At 44.4% G+C, this 23758-nt stretch overlaps 1 protein-coding gene across 1 annotated transcript in view; it reads left to right on the forward strand.

The window, feature by feature from the left end:
• The window catches only part of T265_04411 (hypothetical protein), a gene marked incomplete at both ends in the record, with an annotated part of 37237 nt that overhangs the window by 10084 nt on the left and 3395 nt on the right, over window positions 1-23758 (forward strand). Inside the window, 4 exons of the mRNA XM_009169156.1 lie at window positions 635-975; window positions 8004-8210; window positions 9544-9910; window positions 14163-14524. Of these exons, the coding sequence (XP_009167420.1) occupies window positions 635-975; window positions 8004-8210; window positions 9544-9910; window positions 14163-14524 (1277 nt within the window). The remainder of the gene's footprint in view (window positions 1-634; window positions 976-8003; window positions 8211-9543; window positions 9911-14162; window positions 14525-23758) is intronic.

Raw genomic sequence — 23758 nt, forward strand, 5'->3', positions numbered from 1 at the left:
ATAATGGTTTGTGGCCCCCTTATGATGATCTTGGGTTTGGAAATCGTCGATCACGGGTGCAGTTAGGGCTCTTTCCATGCGTGCTGGGGACGTAGAAAATGAGTATTTGTTCGTTACGACAATATTTTTATCATGTCATTACAAGCGGGGCAGTTGCAAGTAGACAGCTGTTGTGATCAGGCAAACCGCCAATAGGCAGGTGTACAGCAGATGTCAATAACCGTTCGGTCGGTGCATGGATTCCTGTTTAGGTTGGGTTTTTACTAAGCGAGTTCTTGCCTACTTGCTATGACCGTCGATCGTGCTAATGTAGCACCGACGCTAAAATTCCCTATTGGCTCAGTATGCCCGACAGCGTTCGTTTAGTTGATGTATCACCTACTTGACGTTGATATGTAAGTTTGTTGTGACGAACAGTGGTGTGATTTGGAGTGACCCATAAGTTTGAAGTAGGTGTTGGGATCACTGCAGAACCTGATTGCACGTTCATTTGGTGGTTTTGACTGCTGTTTTGTTGCTTTCCAGGTTGTTACGCAACCTGCCCATTTCTGAGTTTATAAGCGGAAAGATGGTTTACTTTTTTTCAACTCCGGCGCCTTTACCACGTATATATCTTGTTTCCTCATCCCTTTAGCTTTTTGCTTTCAAGACAGCCGGGCAGCCTGAATTGCTCTCCTATATGTCGTCCAAGCTATTGTGTACGTTCTGTACTGTCTGTCTGCTCATTCAAACCATCAGTTTATCTGGAAGCAGTTACGCGGAAGAGGAGCACCAGTTGTGGTACTTTTTCAGCGTAAGCACTTTGGTCTTGTGTACTACCCTGGTTTGGCTTGGCCCACTTCCATGGTCATCTAAGCGTTCCAGCATCCTCTGTGCGTTTGGAATTCTATTTCTGGATCGCATCTTATTGAGGCAAATGCACAGAACGGGTGACAAATGGATTCACCTTCCAGACCTGTCCGATTGGTTGTACAGGTGAGTCAATATTTTATGAACATTCACTTGTTGTGAGTCCCGGACCGCCTGTATTAGAGGGCTCGGGTTTGGTTGAAGTTCTGCAAGTAGACTGACCGACAATAGTCTTTATTTCTTCAAGAAATTATGCTGTAATGAATCTTCCTGTACAGACCACCCTTGCACAAGGCAATATTCAGTATTTGAGGGAAGGAACCAGATTTACTTGCAAAGTGGCTTTGGCCACTTGTCTATTTTTGTCCATTGTTGGCTAGCTACTTAGTATGCAGTTGACAAGATAAAAAGGAAATGTTAGTGTTCGGTGAACCTTGTATTCTTGTTGAAATTGTTACATACAGTATGGTATCAGCGCGTTCATTACGTGACTTCATAGCCCTCTCCAGACAAGCCTGTAGGTGAATGTAAACTTCGTATGGATTGTTGCCTTCGGTAGGTATTTTATCAGGAAACGTTCGCTAAATTCATCGCGCATCTTCAACTGATAATGGACACATATCCGGTCATGTTAATGTGTCTCCAGTTCGATGGGTTGAAGGCATTCGAGTGAAGTTTGTTTGAGGATCCATTTAGGGTATATTTATACAAGTGCCTTTCTGCCACCTGCTATTTTCAAGAAGTTGCGGTCAGATACCAATCTCAGGTATACGTTTCACTACGAAACCGAGTTCTGGGGGCTAGCTAACACCACATGAGGCGGCTGCGCCCCGTAACACCTAATTTGGTCATTTGGTCAAGGGAAGACAACAGCAAAGCGATAAATGAAATTATCCGCCCAGTAATTTAATCGCAAAAATGCCGTCTGAAAAGGTGAACCGAGCACCTCAAGGGTCGGTTATGTTGACCACCTGCAAACAGACACTGAAAACAGTGCATACAGGTAAATGGGGTGCACACCTTCCCAAACCTTCAGGAGAGTAACCAGCGCGTAAAATATCCCTTCTTAAGCGTAGATGTGCACCAGGTCTGGACGAATTGTGCTTGGAGCTGTTTGAGGAAGATAAAGGAACTTTGGTGGCCTACCTGCTGTGTAAAACGGAAAAAACGTACTCGTAGAAGAGGTCGCCCGAACATTTATTCGTACATCCAAAAAGGGCGTGGAAGCGCTGAGTGAGAGCCGGCATCGCATTAGACCAGTATGTGAACACGGAAGGGGAAGACAATTTTTTGAAAAATTAGTTTTGATTGTTTGCTTGCTCGCTTTAACAGACTCTGGTGATGCTGATGCCAGGGACCTTGTCTTGCTTTGTCTGGAAGCTGCTTTTGGTCCTGTTGTTAGTTATGTACTGCACAAAGGTCCCGCAATAGAATTCCCGACCACTCGAAAAGCATTGTATGGTGAGCCTGTAGCATCTGTGGAGTAGAATCGATATCAGCTTGCTGGTCGAAGGTCGAGTATACAATGCTGCAGTGCTTTCCATATTGTTATTCGCATCAGGGATTAGGGCGTTCAGAAACGTGCGGTGTCGAATAACTGGTGTATTTAGAACAGTATTCAAGTTTGTATTGCTTAAGTACTCCGTGTGTTTTTGAAGGGAGTGAGTCAGAAACGGTAGGTAGGCCGTTTAAGTTTGGCTGACTTGCTACGCAGGTTACCAGGCCAAACGCTCTGAGGAAGCCTGTTTACAAGACCATTCGGAAGGAAGAAACGGGTTAGGTGTATTATGCCATAACTTTGAGGCCGGTTTTAAGGACAATGACGAAAAACGCATCTGCTTTTGTTATAAGTGCCTTCCTGGATGGGGATGCCTGGAGGGTTAGCGATATTGACATACATGGCCCAGTCACGCTCTGAAAGACGCACATGTATCCAAGCCATTGCCTTCAATGTATAGCTTTCACTTTCGATCTCCCTTTTAATAACAAGCCCCTTTGTAGCACTGATCTACCCGCCAACGACAACACTTATTTTCGACAAGGCGACAAGCTCCAGACCAAGCTCAGCTCAGATCTTGTTAAACAAACTGAGCGCCATGTGGTGTATGGTATAATAATATAGTAATCGTTCAGCTGTGGCAACCTTTCGGCGCCTAGCTGCAATGCCACCCGGAGCACGAGAGCTGGAATACTGCCAGGTTTCCCAAGCCTAGACAGTGGAACTCGAGATGCGGAGGTCGGGTTCGAACCACGGGCCTTCTGGTCAGTAAATTCGAGCTCTAACCATTGAGTCATCTCGCCCCTTGTATGGTATGGAAACTCAAAACACACCGTTGTGGAATAAGATGTTATAATCCGACAATCAATTGATTGTATATTGTGTGTGGATCCTTACAAACGAGACGTTCGGGGAGTAGGCTGTACACCAGTGATGTGAGTAGCAGACTGTGGCACATGTTAGTTCGTCTGAATAAAGCTAGTCGCCCAGCTTCACAAGCCACTCTACGCCAACTTCAACACGTAATTCATGAGGCTCGACGTAGAACGCCTGAAAGATCCGAGACTAAGGGTCGATGTGCTGTTTGCTTGTATTTTGACACACTTCCACTCATGCAGCCCGCTGACAAGTGGTGCATTTTAAAGAATCAACTGCTAATGACGACAGCCAAGCTGATCAGGTGACTGCACCGCTGACTGGTTTGAAGACAACAGTCCGCAAATTAATTATCTGGTATTTGAAAGAAGAATTCCTTTGTAACTTTTTGTCCATACGACCAGCGAGGCGAAAAAGTACTGGCTGAGATGTTCTGAAAATCTCAAGCAGATCAAAGAATTTCTTGTTCGGTAAAAGCACGAAGAATTGCATGGTTATCTAAAAGCCACTCAGGCGCGCCTCAGGCCGAGGAAAAGATTATAGGATACTGTTGGGAGACGGAGGCATAAGTCACCCACAGAAATAATGGATAGATGATTCAAGCAATTCTGTATGCTCTTTTACGAACCCAGAACGTCGACACCAATGTTGCAACTGAAAATTCAGAATTAATAAATAAAATTGAACCGAACGTTGGAGATTATCGATAGGAATCCAGCTGAAAAAAACAAGATTACATAATAGTGCCTTCAGCTTTCAGAAAAGATCATCCTCATGGACAGTGTATCACCAGTATTCCACTCTGACGTGTGCTGTGAAGAAGAGAATGAAGTTGGATTGGGAAGGGACTTAGTGTCAGCCTACACCACTCATTCAGGTAATGTGAGTAGAAACTGGCGACAAGAACGCGATTTAAATCGATTTAATGTTGCAGCGGTCCCCGTACTTGAAAGCAAGTCGCACCGATGGCAGCCAGACTTCGCAATTTCGTTTGAACCTTTCTGCCAGGCCATAGGTTGACCATCTTTCTGCTCCCTCCACTTTGAATTAGACGAGAAAACAGCAGTACATGGCTCAGCTACCACAGCCTCTAGTGCTGCACACATTCTTCGGTTGAAGTCCCCGTTCCACAATGGGACACTTGCTTTCTAATTGTTTCGTTATGGATTCGCCGGCACCAGCCTACACTAGCTGTGGTTTTGGGACAGAGGTTGCCGAAGACTGTGGGACGTCTCGGTGCCGCTGCCCGATGAGCTCATGTTTCACAGCCATACAAAAAACCTGCCCATAATTTGGCCTGATACACACATCCCTTGTGACTTGGAGATATGCTGCTTGGCCGCCGTAGGTGTCTCAAACTAATAAACGTGACTTGAGTCTTGGAGATTCTTTTTTTACTTCATCTAGCATCCTACAGTTGGAACTAATACAGCCTGTCAGATACGTGGACGCTCCACAACTTCGAGTGCCTCTCGTCGTATTGTATGTGGCGTAATAATTGACTGCATATCCAGAGGCAAAGTGCATGCCAAAGGACGGGATGACTTTTACCACCTGCCCTTTTTTCTCCTGGAAGACGAGAACATCACCTACATATCCCATAATGAAAAGGTTTTTGTGAGTGGCTGTTTGAACACCCGGCTTTCGAAGGCCTTCGGGAGAACTTTACAGAACACGCTTTCTGAATTAACCCGCGTCATCGGACAGAGGGAAGGAAACCAATCGAAATCCTAAGATAATATAATTGTGCAGCTCCATTAGGAGGAGATTAAGAACGCTTAACCTGACAGCTAGGATCTCCAGTCTTATAAACTCTGTTGGAAATCTTCTAGCATGTAATTGACTCCAAATGCGAAATTTACCTCCAGGCTAATGATGGACCTCCCACAGAACCTGATGTTCTATACATACCTACTCTAGTAAAAGTGGCACGAACGCCCAATTTCTACATGCCATTTTCTTACATTTCACTTCCAACTCCGCTAACCGCAAAGTGCTTTGGACTTTCCACGATAGTTTGTGAACCTTGTTCGAATATTACTTGATAGGTGTGATAAGTGAACGTTAGACGGGTTTGATGGGCGTGAAGCAGGCTGGTGTGCTTACGCTTGCTTCTTTCTACTCACTATCAGTTTTTCATCATGAAAGTGACCACTGATAGCTTGCAGTTCCATTGTCAGTTTAGTGGATGTATTTAACGTCAAGTGTTCTGATGCGTAGTCTGGTCCACCAGGTCGCAGTGTGTATTCCCTTGTTTGTGGAGAAGTATCTATTGTTTGCGTGTTCCTGGTAATCATCATCAAAGACAGCAACATCAGTGTTGGCACTGATGCTTCGCTGCCGTAAACTGAATGCTTATCTGATTGAGCTGGCCTGTGCACTAATCTGAATCTCAATTAATGTCGTGCACTGACTTTCGTGTTGTAGAGTGTCCAATACTCCTTCAGACACCAAGATCTACACAGGCTATGGATCAGGTATTGAGATACTGAATTAACGAGACCAGTATGGCTTCTGGTGCCCTCAAGAGACTGGATTACATCTCGGAGACACCGTGAAGCTGGATTCAGGCACTATCAAAATGCAAATTACACTAGATAGTTTAGTTTACCACACAATAGTTTCGGAATACACCTATTCCCGTTAAAACGCATAGGTCTACTTCAGGATTGAATGACTGCACTCCAGATCTAGACGTCGCGGTTTAACCTTTGGAACTAGTTATTAATAATTCTCATCTGCACAGTTGTATCGCTTCTTTTTAGGAAATGAGCGTTTGAATGGGGAAATTTCGTTTTGGCTTCGGGATAATCACTTACCTCGCGTATCCTTCAGCGGAATGTAAAACGCCGCAGTACAACCGGTGCGGGTGAAACCTGTCCATCTTACGCCGAAGATAAAAGAGCAGTACTTGCCTTCGATCATCGGTGTCTACGCACCTGATTCTTAATGTTGCCATACGTCGTATGGTGTCTGGCAATTTGAATGCTCGTTTGATGTTTGATACTCCTTAACCAGCTAAGCTGGCTCAGTCATGTGTAGCCCCCCTTAGCCGAGTAGCATCATATAATCCTAATCGTCCATCTGTGGCACCCTTTCGGTGATTTGCTTGTTTAATCTTCTAACATAGCAACTCGTTTTTCAAGTTTCATTTTCCTTAGTCAGTAGCCGGACTGCGGCATCCAGAACCACCCAGTCGTACTCGGTTCCCGGTTGAGAAGCTGAATCGAAGAGAACTGATTCATCTAATTAAGAGAACCCAGGACCAGAACATCCATTTGGAGTTCTCCAACCATGTTCTCCATTTTTACAAAAAGTGAATCTTTTAATTGCTATAATCACTGAGGAATTATTGGGATAACCATATAGAAATCTCACCCAGTTAACGAACGGCAGTTGCTTGGGGAAGAAGCAGATTCCCGTTCTCGAAGTCCGCCTTAATCATCCCCTGCCTATTACGGGATATCAAAAGTACCTCCGACTCAGTTGAGGAACTTCTGTATACAAGAACGTAATATCCATTAAGTGTGCGAACCTAATGCGATCTCTCTGTGTGTATAAACCTTGGGTCTCGCCAGTCTGCATTCAATATAGGGGTGTCAGCTGTCACCATTCCCGCTCAGTTCCTTCATTGACGTTGTCTAGATTGAAGCACTAGAACACTTCACTGACATGGATCCAGATCTGATCCCAGGTAACAGACTACGAAATCCGGAATTTGCAGTGATATAGCAACACGCCCAAGTTGCACAGAAAGCTTTCTGTCCCAGGCTTCGGAATGCATTTCACTCCCTTCGAAATGCAGACCCCTATAGCATGTATCGGTGCACCGTGTACATGCAAGTGAGAGAAATGGTTAGCGTGTATGCAATAGCCATCGAGAAAGTAAAATAAGCTTATTGACGAGGATGAACGATAATCGGTATTTTGCAAGGTTAGATGGTCTTTCTCCGGGCATGATCCAAATGGGACGATTGTGTCCTATTCAATAAAAATGGGCTGTCGAATAACTCATTGTGGCGAAATTTGGTCGAAACTTTGGAACTCAGCCTTTTCTCAGCAGCTCGTCAGGTCTCCTGAATCAACTGTATGCTGTATCTGTTCTGTGTCCTTCGTTATTCACACTTTTATTTTATTTTGAGTGTTACGTTCAGCTGGAAACCCACGGCAATATGTTGCCACATCCAATGACACCCGAACACTTCCAGAAACTGGGTTCAGTTTGTTGGCCTGTGGTGATCAGCGCCTGTCTAGTGCATTGAGTAGATATTTTTAGCTCATGGAACCATCGGCTGTATGTGCTATGTTTACTAGTCAGGTCAAGCATTTGTAGACCGATGAAAGCTTTCGTCATATCGACCGGTGCTGGCAGGTTTACGACCTTGTATGAAACAAAAAAGAGTAGGTAGCCTAAACATAGCCAAACCATATCACCATCGTAAACATTCACAGCGAATCAAATGCGTTTTTGTAACTATTCACTGGACAACTAGGAGGCCGTTAACTGGTAAAGGAGATTCACCTGTCAAAAAGTCCATAGGATGGCTTTTCGGTAAAACTAGTCGGCATATATTCAGCACCTACTGGGATGTCATTACTTATTTCTTCTGACTTTATGCACTAATAATCCAAATTCAGCCGCTAAAACCGTTGAAATCACGATGCCAGACGGGTAAAGTGATGCCACTTACAGGTTAGTTATTTCGAGAGTTTGATAAGTGTTTTAGCCCTATCGTAGAGTAATTCATCCACAGTTTGTCTTTCTTCCTTTCGTTTATAGTCCGGAGCACAGTTTCTGGTTATGGCCTGCCCAAATTCTCGCATGGATAGTGCTCTTCGTAATGCGTTGGATTGCAGTTGAATCATGCAGCTGGGGCGCCGGCCTATCAAGAAATAAAACACTTGCCCGATTTTCGCCTCTCCTCTCTTTACTTGTCCTGTCGTTAAGTCAGCTCTACTACAGGTGGACTGCGGTTTTTGGCTCCAGGTACGCGTTTCTCCGCTTGGTCATTGCCGGACCAATTGTTAAGAGTAACGGTAATATTACTCACTCCCTCGGTAAACCGTTTTTGCATCTCGATACAGACTATGGTAAACCGGAACTAACTAGGAGTCAATGACCAGGCGTGGTGATACCCGATAATATCCACAATACAGCAACAGGGTAACCAACGCAATTGAGGATCTGCAAGCGGTCGCCACTAATTCACTTGGAAAAATCGTCTAGCTGTAACGCCGTTTCTGTACCTAGCTTCATTGCCACCCGAAGGAGGCACTAGGGCTGAAATACTGCCAGTTTGCGCAAGCCTAGACAGGAGCAGCCGAGGTGCCGGGGTTGTGTTCGAACAGCGGATCTTCGCGCCTTAACCATTGAACTGTCTTTAGAGCAATAGAGTCACAACCATCGACAGAAAAACACTGTGGAGAAACCAAGCAGGAAGTTTTGTTCATCTTCAACAACCACCTCACGGTAATTAAATTCCAGGGCGCTAACAGTGATCTTGCCATATGTGCTTTAGTACTAGTACGCCGGTAACTATGTATGTGCGGACGGCTACTCTGGCTCCAGAGGGGGTTTTCTTTAGATTGCATGAGAGCTTCATACAAATTGGACGTTTTTTCGATAGATTCCTCATAGAGTTGTCATCCCCTACCTGGAAAACTGAGCAGATTGTCTTGGGACCATGTTGTCTTCCTGGGATCCCTGATCAATAACCTGGATCCTCCCAGCTACGTTTTACCCATCTGGAGTGGACGTCCCACAATTTATTCCCTGCGTTATACACCATTATCAGTTCCATGTAAGTCATCCACATCACGCTCCAAGCACTTACGGTGTTTCGTAGACCAACGTCGTCCTGGATCGGCAGTACCATCGTTGAAGCTCAGAACCTTAAATTCCCAATATATACGTAGTGCGTTTTTTTCATATTTGGGGGCAACAAGAAGTTCAGCGTAAATAGGACAATATATGTGCGTGACCTTATTGCCCACAATAGTCATGCTACACGCGCCTCAGTTCAGTCGGAACATGGCACGGATTATGCGTAGCGGATATCGTTTGTGAATATTTCTTATCGATTTCATCGTCCACCGAAATTCTTTGGACAGAAACCATCGAACGGTATGATTCTCTTTGGTTGCCAGCTGCCAAGCTCGGCGAACAGACCAACAACCAAACAGCGCACCCGAGCTACCTGCATTCCACAACATTGCTGGTATGATTCTCTCTTTGCACCTGCGTACTGCTACCCAATTCATCGAAATTTTGGACTAAGACCATCTTTACTGTCTCATTTTTCCCTGATTTTTTTATTTAGTGAACAGGTAATCACCTCAGCTCGTTTCGTCTACCTTGTTCTACTCATGGACTGCTTGTGTACCTACAACTGGACGCATACCAACCAGTCGCTCCATAAATTAACTTTCCAGCCGAATGAAGAGAAGCGCTTTTGGTCCGATTTACTGCAACCAGTTGCAACTTATCCTTTGTTGGTAGGCTTACTTGGGCGTCCTGCCGTGACTATCCTGTGGATTGGCATCCTGATCAAAGAGTGCCTGTTGGCACATGTTATCCGGTCATTTTGGTCAGAGGATCACTATGAGCAGAGTCGCGCGATGAAAATGCGACTCAGTTGCTGCTGGCTGCTCTATTGGATCCAGGGATGGACCTCTTTCTTCCAACAGGTCGGTCTGAATTCCTGTTAGATTGTTGTCTGCTCTCTGTATTTCAGTTGTTACCCATAACCCAGTTCTGGCTGTTCATGACTACCTTTGGAACAGTGGTTCCGAAACTTATGTCAGCTCCTTTTGCTGGAATGTCCTTCCTGGCCTGTGTAACTGATGCCATAGCCGGGTCGCATATAATATTCCCATTGATTAACTTCCAGCGTTGCTTGGGCGTTTGATTTAGATGATTGGCGTAATGTATCAACAGCAGGTATTCACAAATCACAGAACCACTTTACAATGTGCTTTCTTCTGATGCAGAGCGGTGATCCATATCCGCGACAGGGAACAAGAAAGCCAGACTTGGTTCAAAAACGTGTGTCCATGTTTTTACAATACTCGTGACTGCAGGCTCAAGTGAACGGCAATTCACTAGGCTAAAAGTTGTCGTGGTAGCAGAAGGGCGATATTAACAATATATGTATACTATTGGCTGGATTAATATGTGGTCGCCACCTGATTTGCGGGTCACACCTCAAGTGAATTGAGGGTGGTCGTATGCACCATGGTACTTGATACGTTTTTAAAAATGCACTCAGAACGATTTATTCCTTGTTTACCTTGGCGCCTTCACCGCCTCCAATTCTCCGAGGCCTTGTTCTGTGTTTATAAACGTCCGCCAGTGTGACTGCATTGCAGATTTTCAGGCCAGAACAGACGGAACCAACGTAGTTTACCCTCAACTGTTTATTCACCACAAGTAGCTTATTCGTAGTTAACCTCATTATCATTACCATTGGGAGGAGACATCCCTCTATTCGCTACCTGAAAACGTCACAAGTATTCCTTGCACTGGTAAACGGACACGTTAGAACCTTTCTCTAGATGCTTGAAAGCGCCAAACCCGTGGGACGTATGGTCCTTGTTGTCAAGGTACTGAGCTGTCATTGTATTCACCTGACCACCCTCAACGAAATTCGGTTGACCGATGAAGGATAATGAGAGAAAACTAACCGCATGTTCTAATGGTCTGGAATTTCAGGAGACTGACTGCAGCGTCGACCTTGCCGATTATATGAATAGTATTGGTGAACCGAACTGAATCAATGCGAGGATACTATCTAAGTGGATTCGCTTTTCAAGTTGACTTTCTTCACCTGTGTTAGTATGTTAGCTTGCACAATGTCTCATCAAGAACCTGAGTCAAAAGAACTGTGTGAGCAATAGTCTCCGCATTCATTCGGTTGAACGATCTCCAAATCTCATGACCATAACGTCCGAATAGTGGTAAAAATGTACTGAAAGCTATAATCGGACCTTTCATGATTTGGGCTACGGACTTTAATGGCCAACCTCTATCTACGGCATGCGTTGCGGTGGAACGTGTCACCACCCGGTTCAACGCTGGTAAAATGCCCATCATGATCTATGCGCATCCGAAGGTTGACCAGGAGACATGATTGTCCAAAAAGGGGCTCTCAAGGAAGTTCTCATAACCTGGGTTGTGTGAAGTGCCAACCGTATTTTGATACATACGTTAATACGGCCGAAAATGCGATTGGCTCTGTATGAGCCTACTCGTCGCGGAACAAGGCTGTTATGAACCAGATTCAATATAACTTAGCTGTCGGATCAGTTTATATTAGAGACTTTTTAGTGAATATCGGTCACAGGTTGTCCTAAACAAGGGCACCATAAAAATTGTCAGAACAAAGGACCGGGATTGCTTTTCGTTGCGTTCTATTGCTGTACATTTAAATATGTTTCTGGTGTACGATAGAACGACCAATTTTTGCATTTGATCAGTGTTGTTGTTACCGCTGCCATCGGAGGGCCTCTTTCAAACTTCTTCTTATGAAATTCAATGGGTGACTGTTGATCTGAGATATTCGATGTAGGCGGTATTGCAATGGTTCTCCGTTCGGAGACAACTCTTGTGGTTCATTGTGTGTGATGTAGGGGTTTACTACTTGGTTTTTTTTCCGGTACGTCTATGAATGAGAGTTGATTGTCCTCTTCAAGTTTGATTGTAAACTCGATATCCTCACACAACTGATGATGCTGAAATGTATTGTTGAGCACTTCACATACACTGTATGTTCTTAGCTGTTTTATATTGACGAAATTGTCACCTGCATAGCTGGTCCTGTTTCTGCTTCACTGTTTCGATGATAAATCCGGATATCGATAATTCTATTTCTCAATAGTTGACAAGTATGGTAGAAGGCATATTGGGAAACTAAACAGGCCGCCTAGAAACGCAAATGTATATCAAGCGTTACTGAAGGACTCGGTAGTTGCGGAATACGCACTGGACACGGGACACAAAATAGACTTGTAAATGTTGAGGTTTTGAGGCGAGGATTACGGTTCACGTCACAGAGACTGATAACCGAGGCGGTGGAAGCAAGCATCCTAGTGTTAACAGAATAGAAGGCATGGAACAGGCAAGCGTGTGGTGAACGGCCTTGGGTCACTCGAGCTAACACGTGTTAGTGTGCGATTGTCAGAGGGGAGAGCAGTCATCTTCTTAACCTTACCCACCTCCCCTCCCCCCAACTAAATTGTCGCAACATTCACATGGCCACGAAGACCAACGAAAACCTACCAGTGGCACCCGATGTGAATCGTCAATTGAAGCACCCTGAAGTGGAAGATTAAGGAACAAAAAGCGATCGGGACTAATTTGAAACCCCTCCAACCCATCTATTCAAGATTTTGGCAACCACACTAGTCGACATGACCCGTTAATTGACACTCAACACTGATCTAGTGTGATAATCTGAAGAGGACTTACTGATTGGTTTCCCATCTGTCTGATAACCTAGCCAATTTGGTGACCTGTTCACTTGGCCTTATGAAGCTCTTGTGTCAAAAGTGAAAAGTTGCCCAAGTAAAAACTAACGATTGTTTACCAAGCTCTTCTGAAAAGTTGACAAGCCTGTTCACCAAATTTGAAGTGCCTATCTATTCGGGATTTTGCATGCGCTTTCTAGTTTACGGGATCCTGTTTTGGTTGGTTTACCGTTGATTGAGGTCAACCAGGAGCATGATTTCCTCATTCCTTACGTTGATATTTTGTAGTTTGTCGATGTTGTGTATTGTGTGCTCTGATCCGCTGATCAGGTGTCTTAATCTCCTTCATAGATCTTTGACCAGCCTAACAATTAGAGTTCCTGGTAGTGAGACGATTGGTAGAGGTTCCTTCCATGTTTGTCTTCGTTAGTCGGTTGAATTGTTCGATGCCCCGATAATTCGCTTTCATTCTCCATCTTTCTTGGCTGGTTATTTCTTGTGCTGACTGTAGTTTTACAAGAGCCATACTGATTCAGCTGACCAGTTGAATAGGGATGCTGGTCGTTTGCTCGATAGATGATTATATCATTCGGCAATTCTGTCGTCCAGTTTGCACGGTAGCACTGTGATTCACCAATCATCTGGTGGCAGTACGACGATTGATCCTTCTTTTTTCAAGTCTCTTATGATCACACACACAATGGCTATCCTGCTGTTGAACTCCCCTGGTTATCTTTTTTGTTTTCAAAGCGTGTTTCAAGCTGACCAAGTTGCTCCTGTGGAATTCATCTCTGCCTTCGGTGTTGAGTCCTCTGACTTGATTTTTTAGCTGTGTAAAGGGGACGGTGAGACCAGCTTTTGACTCAACCGTCGTTGCTGGCTGGTTCACTCTTCCTCGATATTTTGTTCCATTTATTTATCTCAGCTGATATAAGTACTTCAAATTGTTATGAACTGGCAGCAGTAAGGCGGTTTGAGCTACTTCCATTTATAACTTCTCCACAATGTCTTAGGCGGTTGTAAGCGTCTGTCCTAATAAATCCGTCCATTTGTCTACCTAGTTCCTCAGGTATCCGGATGGTCAAATGCTGGTCTGTGGCTAGTACTTTAAAGAAGGCCATTTCTCACTGGGCATTCGTGGGTGCCTCGCAGTAGTTCACGCTTGTAGGCTTGCCGGCGGACGAAGTTTACCCAGCTTCGAGCTTGTTTGAGCGTAGTATACCAGATAAGGTTTACGGTGGAGGGTAACGTTGGTGACTGGATTTTAATGAATGGCCCCGTTCGCTGAACCTAATAATTTGGTTGGAGTTATTCCGAAAAGAAATTTCCCTGCAAACAAGATGGGTTCTGAAGTGGATGCAGTACTATTTGAGGTAACCTCATAGTGACTGCTCGAATCATGTGTTTCACAGCGTCGGATTTTGTGTATCCGCTCCTCCGTACTAATAATTGGTTATTCCTTTTTTCACTCCAGGGAAATTCCCTCAGCCTGGCTACTGTGGATGTTTCTGCCGCTTATGTTGGTCTCCGTACGCACCAGCCAACAATTGCCGGTGTCCTTCTCACTCTGTACACCTACGCCGGTCCGTTGTTCTGGCAAATGGCGTACTTGACTCGCTTCTCATTACCTGGTGATCTTGAACGCCATGTGACCACATCGCTTGCCTGCTTTCGCCTAGGCTTTGTCCTTCTGCCCATCACGTTTTGTGCTACCGTATGTTACGTTCTCCAGTCGCATTTGTTTATCTGGACAGTGTTCACTCCAAAGCTACTTTATCTTGCCGTATTCCATATAGCTTTTTTTCCGTTGCTGGCTATTTGGGGCGCACTACACAAGTAACATATACGTTCTTCTAATTGCTTCTCATACAATATGATCCCTTTCGGAACAAATAATTGCTTTTCCACCCAAATGTCAAACATATCAGCGTGTTCAGGCTTGGATTGAAAAAAACTTTTGTTAAAAATCCCAGTTTCCTGAAGTAAACTGAAAAGGCGGGATTTCAAAGTTAGCTCCTTTAACTTCACATGTTTATGTAACTTATTTCATAAATTCATTCGTTCTATCGTATTTCGCCAAAACGCATTGCCTCAGGATTCCCTTATGATCTTCGGATAGCTTAGGAAGAGCGTGTGAACCGTTTAATAATCTCATTTCTGATTAGTTGGGATGTTTTGGACAAGTAAGCCGGGAAAGTGTGAACATCTTTCGGAGTTTGGCGCATAAACATGTGCAGATGGGTGACCATACGCTCTCGCACATCTTTTGAGTTCGAGATGACTCAGTGGCTAAGGTACCGGTTTGCTGACCGAACTGTCCATGGTTCGAACCGAACCTTGGTATCCCGTTTACTCCTATGCAGGCTTGGGCAACCTGGGAGTATCTTTTCCCTCGTTTCTTTCTGGGGATCTTCTAGGAAACCAAAAGAAATTACAGCTGAGCAGTTATTATCCGTAGGTTTTCCTTACACCGAAAGTTTCGGTCATGTGCTCACTCGTCAGATGCAGCTGTGATACATTGCTACTGGTTTTAAGTGATCGCATATATGCTGTATAATCTTCTAACGGCGAGACTGACCATTCTTTCGCTGCTATCGACTTGTTAGGCCATCGGGTTCGTGACACTTTTATACACCGCATGGTGAACGAAGAGTCCCGTCGAATGATGGACAACGAAAATAGTCAACATAACAACTAGGGTTTCTGCGAACGGATGTTTTTGCTTTGTACTATCTAAACCGCCCGTTACTAACAAGCTAATTTTTTCTGCTAGGATGTAAATAGCAATCAGTCGGTATAACAGATCAACCAAACGTGAAAATGTACCCATATCGTCTGGTTATAATCTGATTTCTGTTGTATCGCTTGAAGTCATCGAATCTACTAACCTTTTGTCCCCATCTGAATCTGCGGGACGTATAAATACGTTCAGCATACGACGCAGCCTTACTACGTCGTAACTTTGAAATGGGGTTGTTTGCTGCTCTAAAACGGTGAACATCGATCGGACTGTCTTCGAAAAAGCCTCGTTTCAGTAGTGTATTCAAACGGCAATGTTTGCCACTCAGTGAAAAGCTGGGTTGGTTGCGTTTTGAGCCCTCACGTTGTTTCATCAGAACATTCCCCTTGGGGTGACGCATGACGTGATTGTGTCCCACTCCAAAGTAAGTCATATAGGGATTGTTCCGGAATTTCCATTGCTACCTGGCCTAAACCTGCCACCTTGACTTTGTGGTAGGGCTTGATTGTTGCAATGATCCCGCGGGTTGCATTGGCTGGGAGTCCGTTCAACAAGATGCAACCACGCCAGGCACGCCAAAGGGAATCAGGTGGCTATATGAACGCGCGCTACCGAACCCTACACGGTGCATCCTGTTGTGGCAGGTTGAACGTCAGTCTGAAAATTTTCAGTCTGGCTCTAAAACAGACGCCGTTGTGTACTTAGCTCGCTCCGTCACTTCAGCAGAAGATGAAAAAGCTAGTACTGTGGACCTTCTGCCAATGACTGCAATCATGCTTTTAACAGCGTTGACGAAGAACGACTTCATGAAGACCGGAGCTGAACAAAGCCCGGTCAGGCAGTAGAAGAGCTAGCGACCGCTTCTTTCTCTCACTACCATCCCTCGAATATGGTTTTTCCCCTTCAGTAGTTACGCATTTGATCTAGCGGAAATGGTAACCCATCATGCCTTCCATTTAGGGTAATCCTTTACCGGACGCATATCCTGAATACTCTCGCTGTCTCACCTACCTATGTAAAGCCTTCTTTAGTAGGTAATTTGAATGATCTAATGACATTCTTATTTTTACCGTTCCACTATGATTTGTCACTTATCTGCTTGTCGCTTATGTTATTTGATAATTAGAATCATTTACATAGAATTATTTTTATCATTTACATGTGACATAGCTGTACACATAGCTGCTGAAAATTCACCTCAGTGCATAGCGTTTGATTTAGGTTTTTGTGTCATCGCAACGCAGTGCAATAAGCTACTAATAAGTAGGCGAACCATTGAGAAAAATATGCACGTAGCGAGTGGACACTGCCTGCAACCTATCGTACGCGAAACTGCACATGTATTGTGGCATCTACACCGATCGATTTTTTCTACCCGCATACGACCTTTCATGGAGTACATAATCGCGTAAATCAATGTTCAGTTCTTGAATTATCGCTCGTCAGGAGCAGCTCTCTGCGTGAGTTTCGACCGTTTCGAAGCAGATCACAACGACTCTCAACACCACTTCATGTGAACTTGACCTTTTGCGCTATAAAGGTGAGGATATAGGGCGAAGCAATCACCCGGTAGCCCTGGCAATTCGGAACTACGCACAGAATTTTAACATACTCTCATGTATTCTCAATGCAGAAAATATATGTGCGACAAAACAACTGCATTTCACGGACTATTTAGCCTCCAGGAAACGTTGGAAAGTATAATGTGAGGTTCATGTTTGTGCTCCACAGCTATAAGTTTAGTTCCTTAAGGCGAATTAATCGAAATCTGATTGTGATCACAGAACCTTGCCGAAAAACCACCCAGTATGGGCTGGTGATCAACTGCTACCTGATGAACAGCCGATAAACTCACGTGAGTTACCAATAATTGAACGTACTGCGAACAGTTTAGTAAGTCCCAACCGAACACCTAGTTCGAGTGAACTGATGCTTCCATTCCCATTTTTCTATGAACATCAGGTGAAGACCTCTGAAGAACTAAACTCCTCTCAATATCGTTTGAAGTACACCATAATGTGGGCAGCCAGTGAACAGTCCGTGAACCTAATAATAGACAAAGTCTAATGTAGTTTACTCCACTTGTGCTCTAGCCCATCAGTTTCATGCTGAGGGCAAACAAACTTCATTCGGCCCATGAATGTCTGACACATGGACACCTCTTTGGGACCGAGTCTTGTTTATCACAGAGACCATGCAGTTCAATAGATCAGGTTAATTAATTAGGTTAGCTAGAATAGTCAGCCGTACGACAAAGGCTAGTACGAACAAATCCAAAATAAGGAAATAATTTTCCAGAAGAGTTTGGTAAACAATCGGTGGTGTTTTACCAATCTCTTCTGAAACGATGACTTCTCAATCAGTCCAAACATTTTCCAGAAGAGTTTGGTAAACAATCGGTGGTGTTTTACCAATCTCTTCTGAAACGATGACTTCTCAATCAGTTCCAAACATTTTACAATCGATTGAAAAGGAAATAACTTGTTAAACTAGTCTTCCGTCTGAATAACTGGCACATTCGTTGGCTGACTTGCAGTGAATAAGCAATATTCCCTGTCCATAAGAACAGGGCACGATCAAAGAGTAGATTGAGTTAGGCTCAACCTCAGAAAAGCCTCTATGTGAATAGTTGGTGAAACAGTTGAATTCAGTCCATTCTGAGATCGGCCTTCTTCTTACGCTTACGTAATGTTCGAGCGGTTCGTGCGCGTTTCCCCTGCGGATGCTCGGCTAACACTACATCGCCAAAACGAAAGAACGAAGTGACAGATATACATCACTAGCCGAATGTCTTACTTATAGCCGCACATAGAAATTGCGGCTAAGTATGTCTAGCGAAACACCAGCAAGTAAAATGCCAAATCGGCCCAATTTTTACCAGATTAAGGTGTTGAATAGAGGAGGCTATTCGGAACAAGTCCTCCAACCAAATCCGACGAACCTCTCTCACTTACGTGTATGTCTGCAATGTCTCTCAATGGAGTAGTTTTGAGATCTCAAAACCAGATAGCATATTCGAAAAGCCAAAGAGTACAGTATTAGTACTACGGAATCCCGGTTAATATGACCCTAATTCTTATCCCGATTCCAAGTAAAAGGATTACGGCCACAATAAATTCCCTCAATTGAATACCTATTGCAGAGAAGATTCTGAATAGCATACCGGGGCAAGATTACTAAAGTGGTTCATGCGCGAATCTACTGACCGGAAGGTCCGTGCTTCGAACCCGACTTCTGCGTCTTGACTTCCCCTATCTAGGGTTGAGCAACCTGGCTGTATCCCAGCCCTCGTGCTTCCTTCCGGTGACATGGCAGCTAGGTACCGGAAGGGTGTTACAGCTGGAGTATTGGTAAAGAAAACAAGTAGTTTGTTCTGCGTGCCGCCGGTACGAACCACTAGAGCGGAACTGTCAAGAGTCTGCCGAAACGCAGCAGCTAGCGATCGGTATGTCAGAAGTATTAATGATACAAATATTGGATACACGCATAAAAATGTGTGTAACCTGCAGTGTTCGATTGTGTATTTTTGGTACGTAAAAAGTAAGATTCAAGCGGCTGCATCGTGTTACCCTGCAGTAAAAGGGGGAAACACCAATGTTACTAAAAGGGTACTGTGGTTGATACTGACGAGGTTTTATAAATAAGGGAACTGAGATGGAGTATCATCTGCTTGTTCATATCTGAGTACTTATATCTCCCGCGTTGAGACACCTCAAACCTACAGAAGGGATGCTTGATTTATATCCACGTAAAATTAACCTATCCTACGTGGTAGCCGTCCGCATTTTACTCATTCCGAATAATTATACGTAACAGGGGGCTTTATGACAACGTTTTCGAAAACGTTTGGTGACAATCGGTAGATTTATTGCTGGGCAACGTTTCGCTTTTGACACAAAACTTCGTCAGGCCAAGTGACTAGGTTCCGAGGTTGGTCGAGATTTAAGGCGGAAGGACAACCAATCAGCTAAGTCAAGCTAAATCTCTGTTGGGTGTCGGCCGAGGGATTTTAGTGTGTTAGTGGTTGAACAAGTGTTGGGTCGGTGGGAAACCTACATGTGTTTGGGTCCTGCCTAGGGTCTAGTTCATCTGGTTCGGTTCATTTGATGGTTCCTCTTGAACTTGTTTGAACCTTCTGTCAGTCTGTGTGGGTGAGCTAGTGCTAAGAAAGTTGTGTAAGAGGGATGCTGTGACTTTTGGTCGGTTGGGGTTTCCACCCCCACCCCCCAGTTTTTTTCTAATGATCCTAAGTGAATTGACAACCACACGGTCACGTGTCAACTCGGCTTATCTAAGACTGCTTTCCATACGCTCGCTAGCTCCACACCCTCGATTCTATTCACGCTGTGATGCTTAGTAATTTCCATCGACTCGGCTATCTGCCGCTGTGGTGTGAATCGAAGTCTCTGTCTTAAAACTTCCACATTCTCCACATCTATTCTATGTTCCGTGTCTAAGGAATATACCACCATCGCTGAGTCTTTGACCAGCGTTTGGTATTCTGCATTCCTTGGTGGTTTGTTTATCCTTCTTTTATGCTCATCAATTCTGGTGTGCAATTCCCTGGCAGTTTGTCCTATATAAACCTTAACGTAATCGTTGCAGTTAATTTTATACACACAGTCCCTAGTCCTTTCAACCTGCAGGGGATCTTTCAATTGTACCAAAACTGAGCGTAGCGTTTCTACCTTCTGAAAAGCTCCTCAAATGTTGGCTAAGTTCAGCCGTCTTCGAATAACCTCCGATGTTCCTGCTTTATATGGAATGACTGCTGTGCCAATCCATTCCTTACTGGGTTTAGATACTGGAACCAATATCCTTCTTAGTTGACGCCTTATCAAACTCACTGGGTATCTTATTTTTTGAAGTTTGGTGGCAATCTCGATTTGAGCTGCCGTTCGGTCGATCTCTTCTGTGCACAGCGCTTTGACTCGATGAAACATCGATGAGACAATACTGGCGTACATGGACTTTGTGTGTGCTGATGAATAGCTTAAGACGGTTCCTGTGTCTGTTGGTTTCTGGTAGATAGTCATTTTCAATTTCCCACCAACCTTATGTGTTATACAGTCCAGAAAGGGTAATGTGCCTGAGGTGGACTCTATTTCCATGCTAAACTTAATGTGTGACAGATTCAGATTTCTTGATGTTCATGTATGACCATTTCCGGGTGAGCAGTATGTGTAAACGCTACAGAAGACCTATGAAACCTGTGCACTTGTCCTCATGAAAGGGAATGTGTATCTATGGGTGCCCACGGCTTCCAAAGGATTTCCAAAGTGGTACGTGAAACAATAAAGGGAAGACAAATGGGCTATCTTCTGAGATAGCACACAGCAATTCTCTGTGACATAGACTGCGCAGAACTCTGAAATTTACTGTTTCTTCAAGCTGTCTAAAGAGGTGACCAAACGGCCACTTATGAAGAATGTCTGTGTTCATTTTTTGTGCTCCACTCGATAGATAATTTTTTGTGGCACCAAAACTTCCTTCAATTTCGAGATCGAGGTTGCCTGACTGGAGTCTAGATGACTGATGTCATACACCGTTGGAACGATAAACAAAAATGCCACTTTTGTAAGTGTTTCCAACAGAGACTCGGACATTCGGGATAAGAGCAAAGCTCGATGGGTCCTATTGCAGACCAAAGCTAAAGTCCACTGTGCCACGTTTTTTTTCCGTTCATTGAACTTAGACTGGAGTCCTATACATGTATTGTGGTTGGAAAAATCAGTATCACATTGTTGCTAACTGCGCAGTATCGACCCCGTAGTTCCGACTTCCCTTGCCCTCAGTTCACCACGTTGAATCATACACAAGCGCAACACGTAGAAGTACGATCGGCGCAACTCGTATGCACACAATCTACGATTTGCCCAATGGCATGGTTGTCGCCGTCGACAAAACTGGAAAAAACCATAAACATATGACTGTGATGATTGCACAACGGCTGCCTACACATGCACCTACGGATTAACGCGCGCGTGGTCATGTTCGAATGTGTGTGCATATAACACACGGTGAACACATGCGATCACTAGTGATTCCGGATCGGTTAGGTTGGAAACCCGGTGACTAATCAGCTTTCTTCCTTCAATGATAAATCGGGTAGGCGCAGAGTTTGGAGTTTGATTACGAACAAATTACTGACAGCACGCGAGGTAGTTGGTTGATTCAGGCTTCAGTTCATACATGTTCACAACCCGTTGACTGGAGTTAATGAATGAGCATAAACGTAGGTACAACACCAAGGTCAGATCCTCTGAACAACTAACGCTATTCAAATAGATCATAGGTTGACGGAAGTTAATGAATGAGCATAAACGTAGGTACAACACCAAGGTCAGATCCTCTGAACAACTAACGCTATTCAAATAGATCATAAGGTTGACGGAAACTCGGGGACTGCGCCTACCTGATGAGCCCCAAGAAGGGCGAAACCGGTCGTGGGCTGTCAAAGAGTTTTCAGCAAACTTGTGAGTAGTTTCCTTTATGAAAAAACCCATGCAAATGTTTCGGTCCAAACTGTTTCTCATTGTGGAAGATAGAAGTCAGCACCTTACAGTCACTCAGCCTAAACTGAACTATTTGATGTGATTGGTCAAAGTTTGGAATTCTTATCGGCGGGAATTTGTGAGATATGAACTAAGGATGGTTCTCAATGGAATAGCTGTGTTGTGTTGCCTGGCTTTTCAGTACAGATCAACTCCAGCTACAGGACGCAATACCGATTGGAGTGCATACGATCAAGAAGGTGAAAACCTATTTGGCGTCTAACACAGAGGACTCCTGGTCATTAGGTTTGACAAAGGGTTCTTGTGTCCAGCCGATATCTCTAGCAGCGTCTGGAATGCACTCATATAATCACTTTCAGTTGGTCACAGCAGTGTTCCATTCATGAAGATGACTAGAAATTAATTAAGCCTCCCAAAAGCTGGGTGAACAGCTTTGGTTGAGAACAATCAGACTTTGATGTGTACTACGAGCGGTTAATGGTGGTCATCCGCTTGTCCATGCTCCCAATTATCGGGAGCGGGACTCGAATGAAAGTATTTCTGGTGTCAGCGAAGGCACACCTTGGGTCCGATTAAATACCTTCACCCCAAGGTCAAACCGCAAAGGCTGAAGGTCATCAGAATGTCACAAAGGAGAACACAGAATATTCACAACGGTGTCAAGGGTTGGATTATGCTGGGTAAACTCAATGCTCGTGTGCTGATTGAGAAAAACTACCAGATCATGTCCATCGGACAGATCGGCCGTCTCCGGATGCAACCGAAGTCAACCATGCAACTAAACACACAAGACTAGTCGGTCATGAAAAGGACGCATGTAAAGTATACGTGCTTCCCGAAAATCGCCACATCCTCCAGATTACGTTGAACCTGTTTTGGGAGTACGCATGGGTTTCGCATCTACGCTGTGCATATAAATTGCACTGCGTATTAACTACTGGACTAGTTCAGTTCGGATAGTTCAGACTAACCAAAAATGTCTAGAAATACCTCATATCCGGTCTACGATTTTTCAGTCTAACGCATCGTACAAGTCAAGTTTGACAGTGTCGAGGAACGTCGAAAAATAAGAACGCGGAAACCTGTGGACAACACTAAAACACCCAATAAGTTTCAAAGGAATGCCTGTACCAAGAGAACAAGAGGTAGTGCGTACCTAAGGCAGATGATTGGCCAGAGAAAAAGCTTCAACTTCTGGCGCATCACAGCGCCAACTCCGTCACTAGGCTGCATTAAACTATTCAAATCTCATTTGCATCGTTCACATCACATTCCCTGGTCGTTGACCTACTTTCGTGTCTTTGGGAACTGAAACTTCGACCTCCCGGCTCTCAACATTAACGTAGAATTCGCATTATCAGACGCAGAACGTCGTCACACCTGTGTTACCAAGGCAAAACCCGGATCCTTTTGTTCTCTAGTGATATCGCCAGGATGCCCCACTGTTAGTCTACCCTAGGGTTTAAGAAGTATATCGATATTCCAGTAGAAAATAACGAAAAAATGACCAACACAATATCGGGATTACGTAAACAGTGCCCCCGCTCAGATGATCTTAGCCCTAGATTTGTGGGCCCATAGCAACCTCCTTAGAAAGAAACTCCGACAACACATCCCACTACATGATCGTCAGTTAGATGATGTACGTTAGGACTGACTTCCTGTATCCAAAGTGTAGCAGATGATTGAACTGACTCAAGACAAATTACCGGCGACAAGTGATACTATGTCCAAATTTGAGATTGAGGGAGCTCAGTCGTTCAAACGCGAAATTATTTACCGGTAGGGTCGTGATTCGACCCCAACCCCGGCATC

The sequence above is a fragment of the Opisthorchis viverrini genome (assembly GCF_000715545.1).
Source record: "Opisthorchis viverrini unplaced genomic scaffold opera_v5_73, whole genome shotgun sequence".
Taxonomy (NCBI): domain Eukaryota; kingdom Metazoa; phylum Platyhelminthes; class Trematoda; order Opisthorchiida; family Opisthorchiidae; genus Opisthorchis; species Opisthorchis viverrini.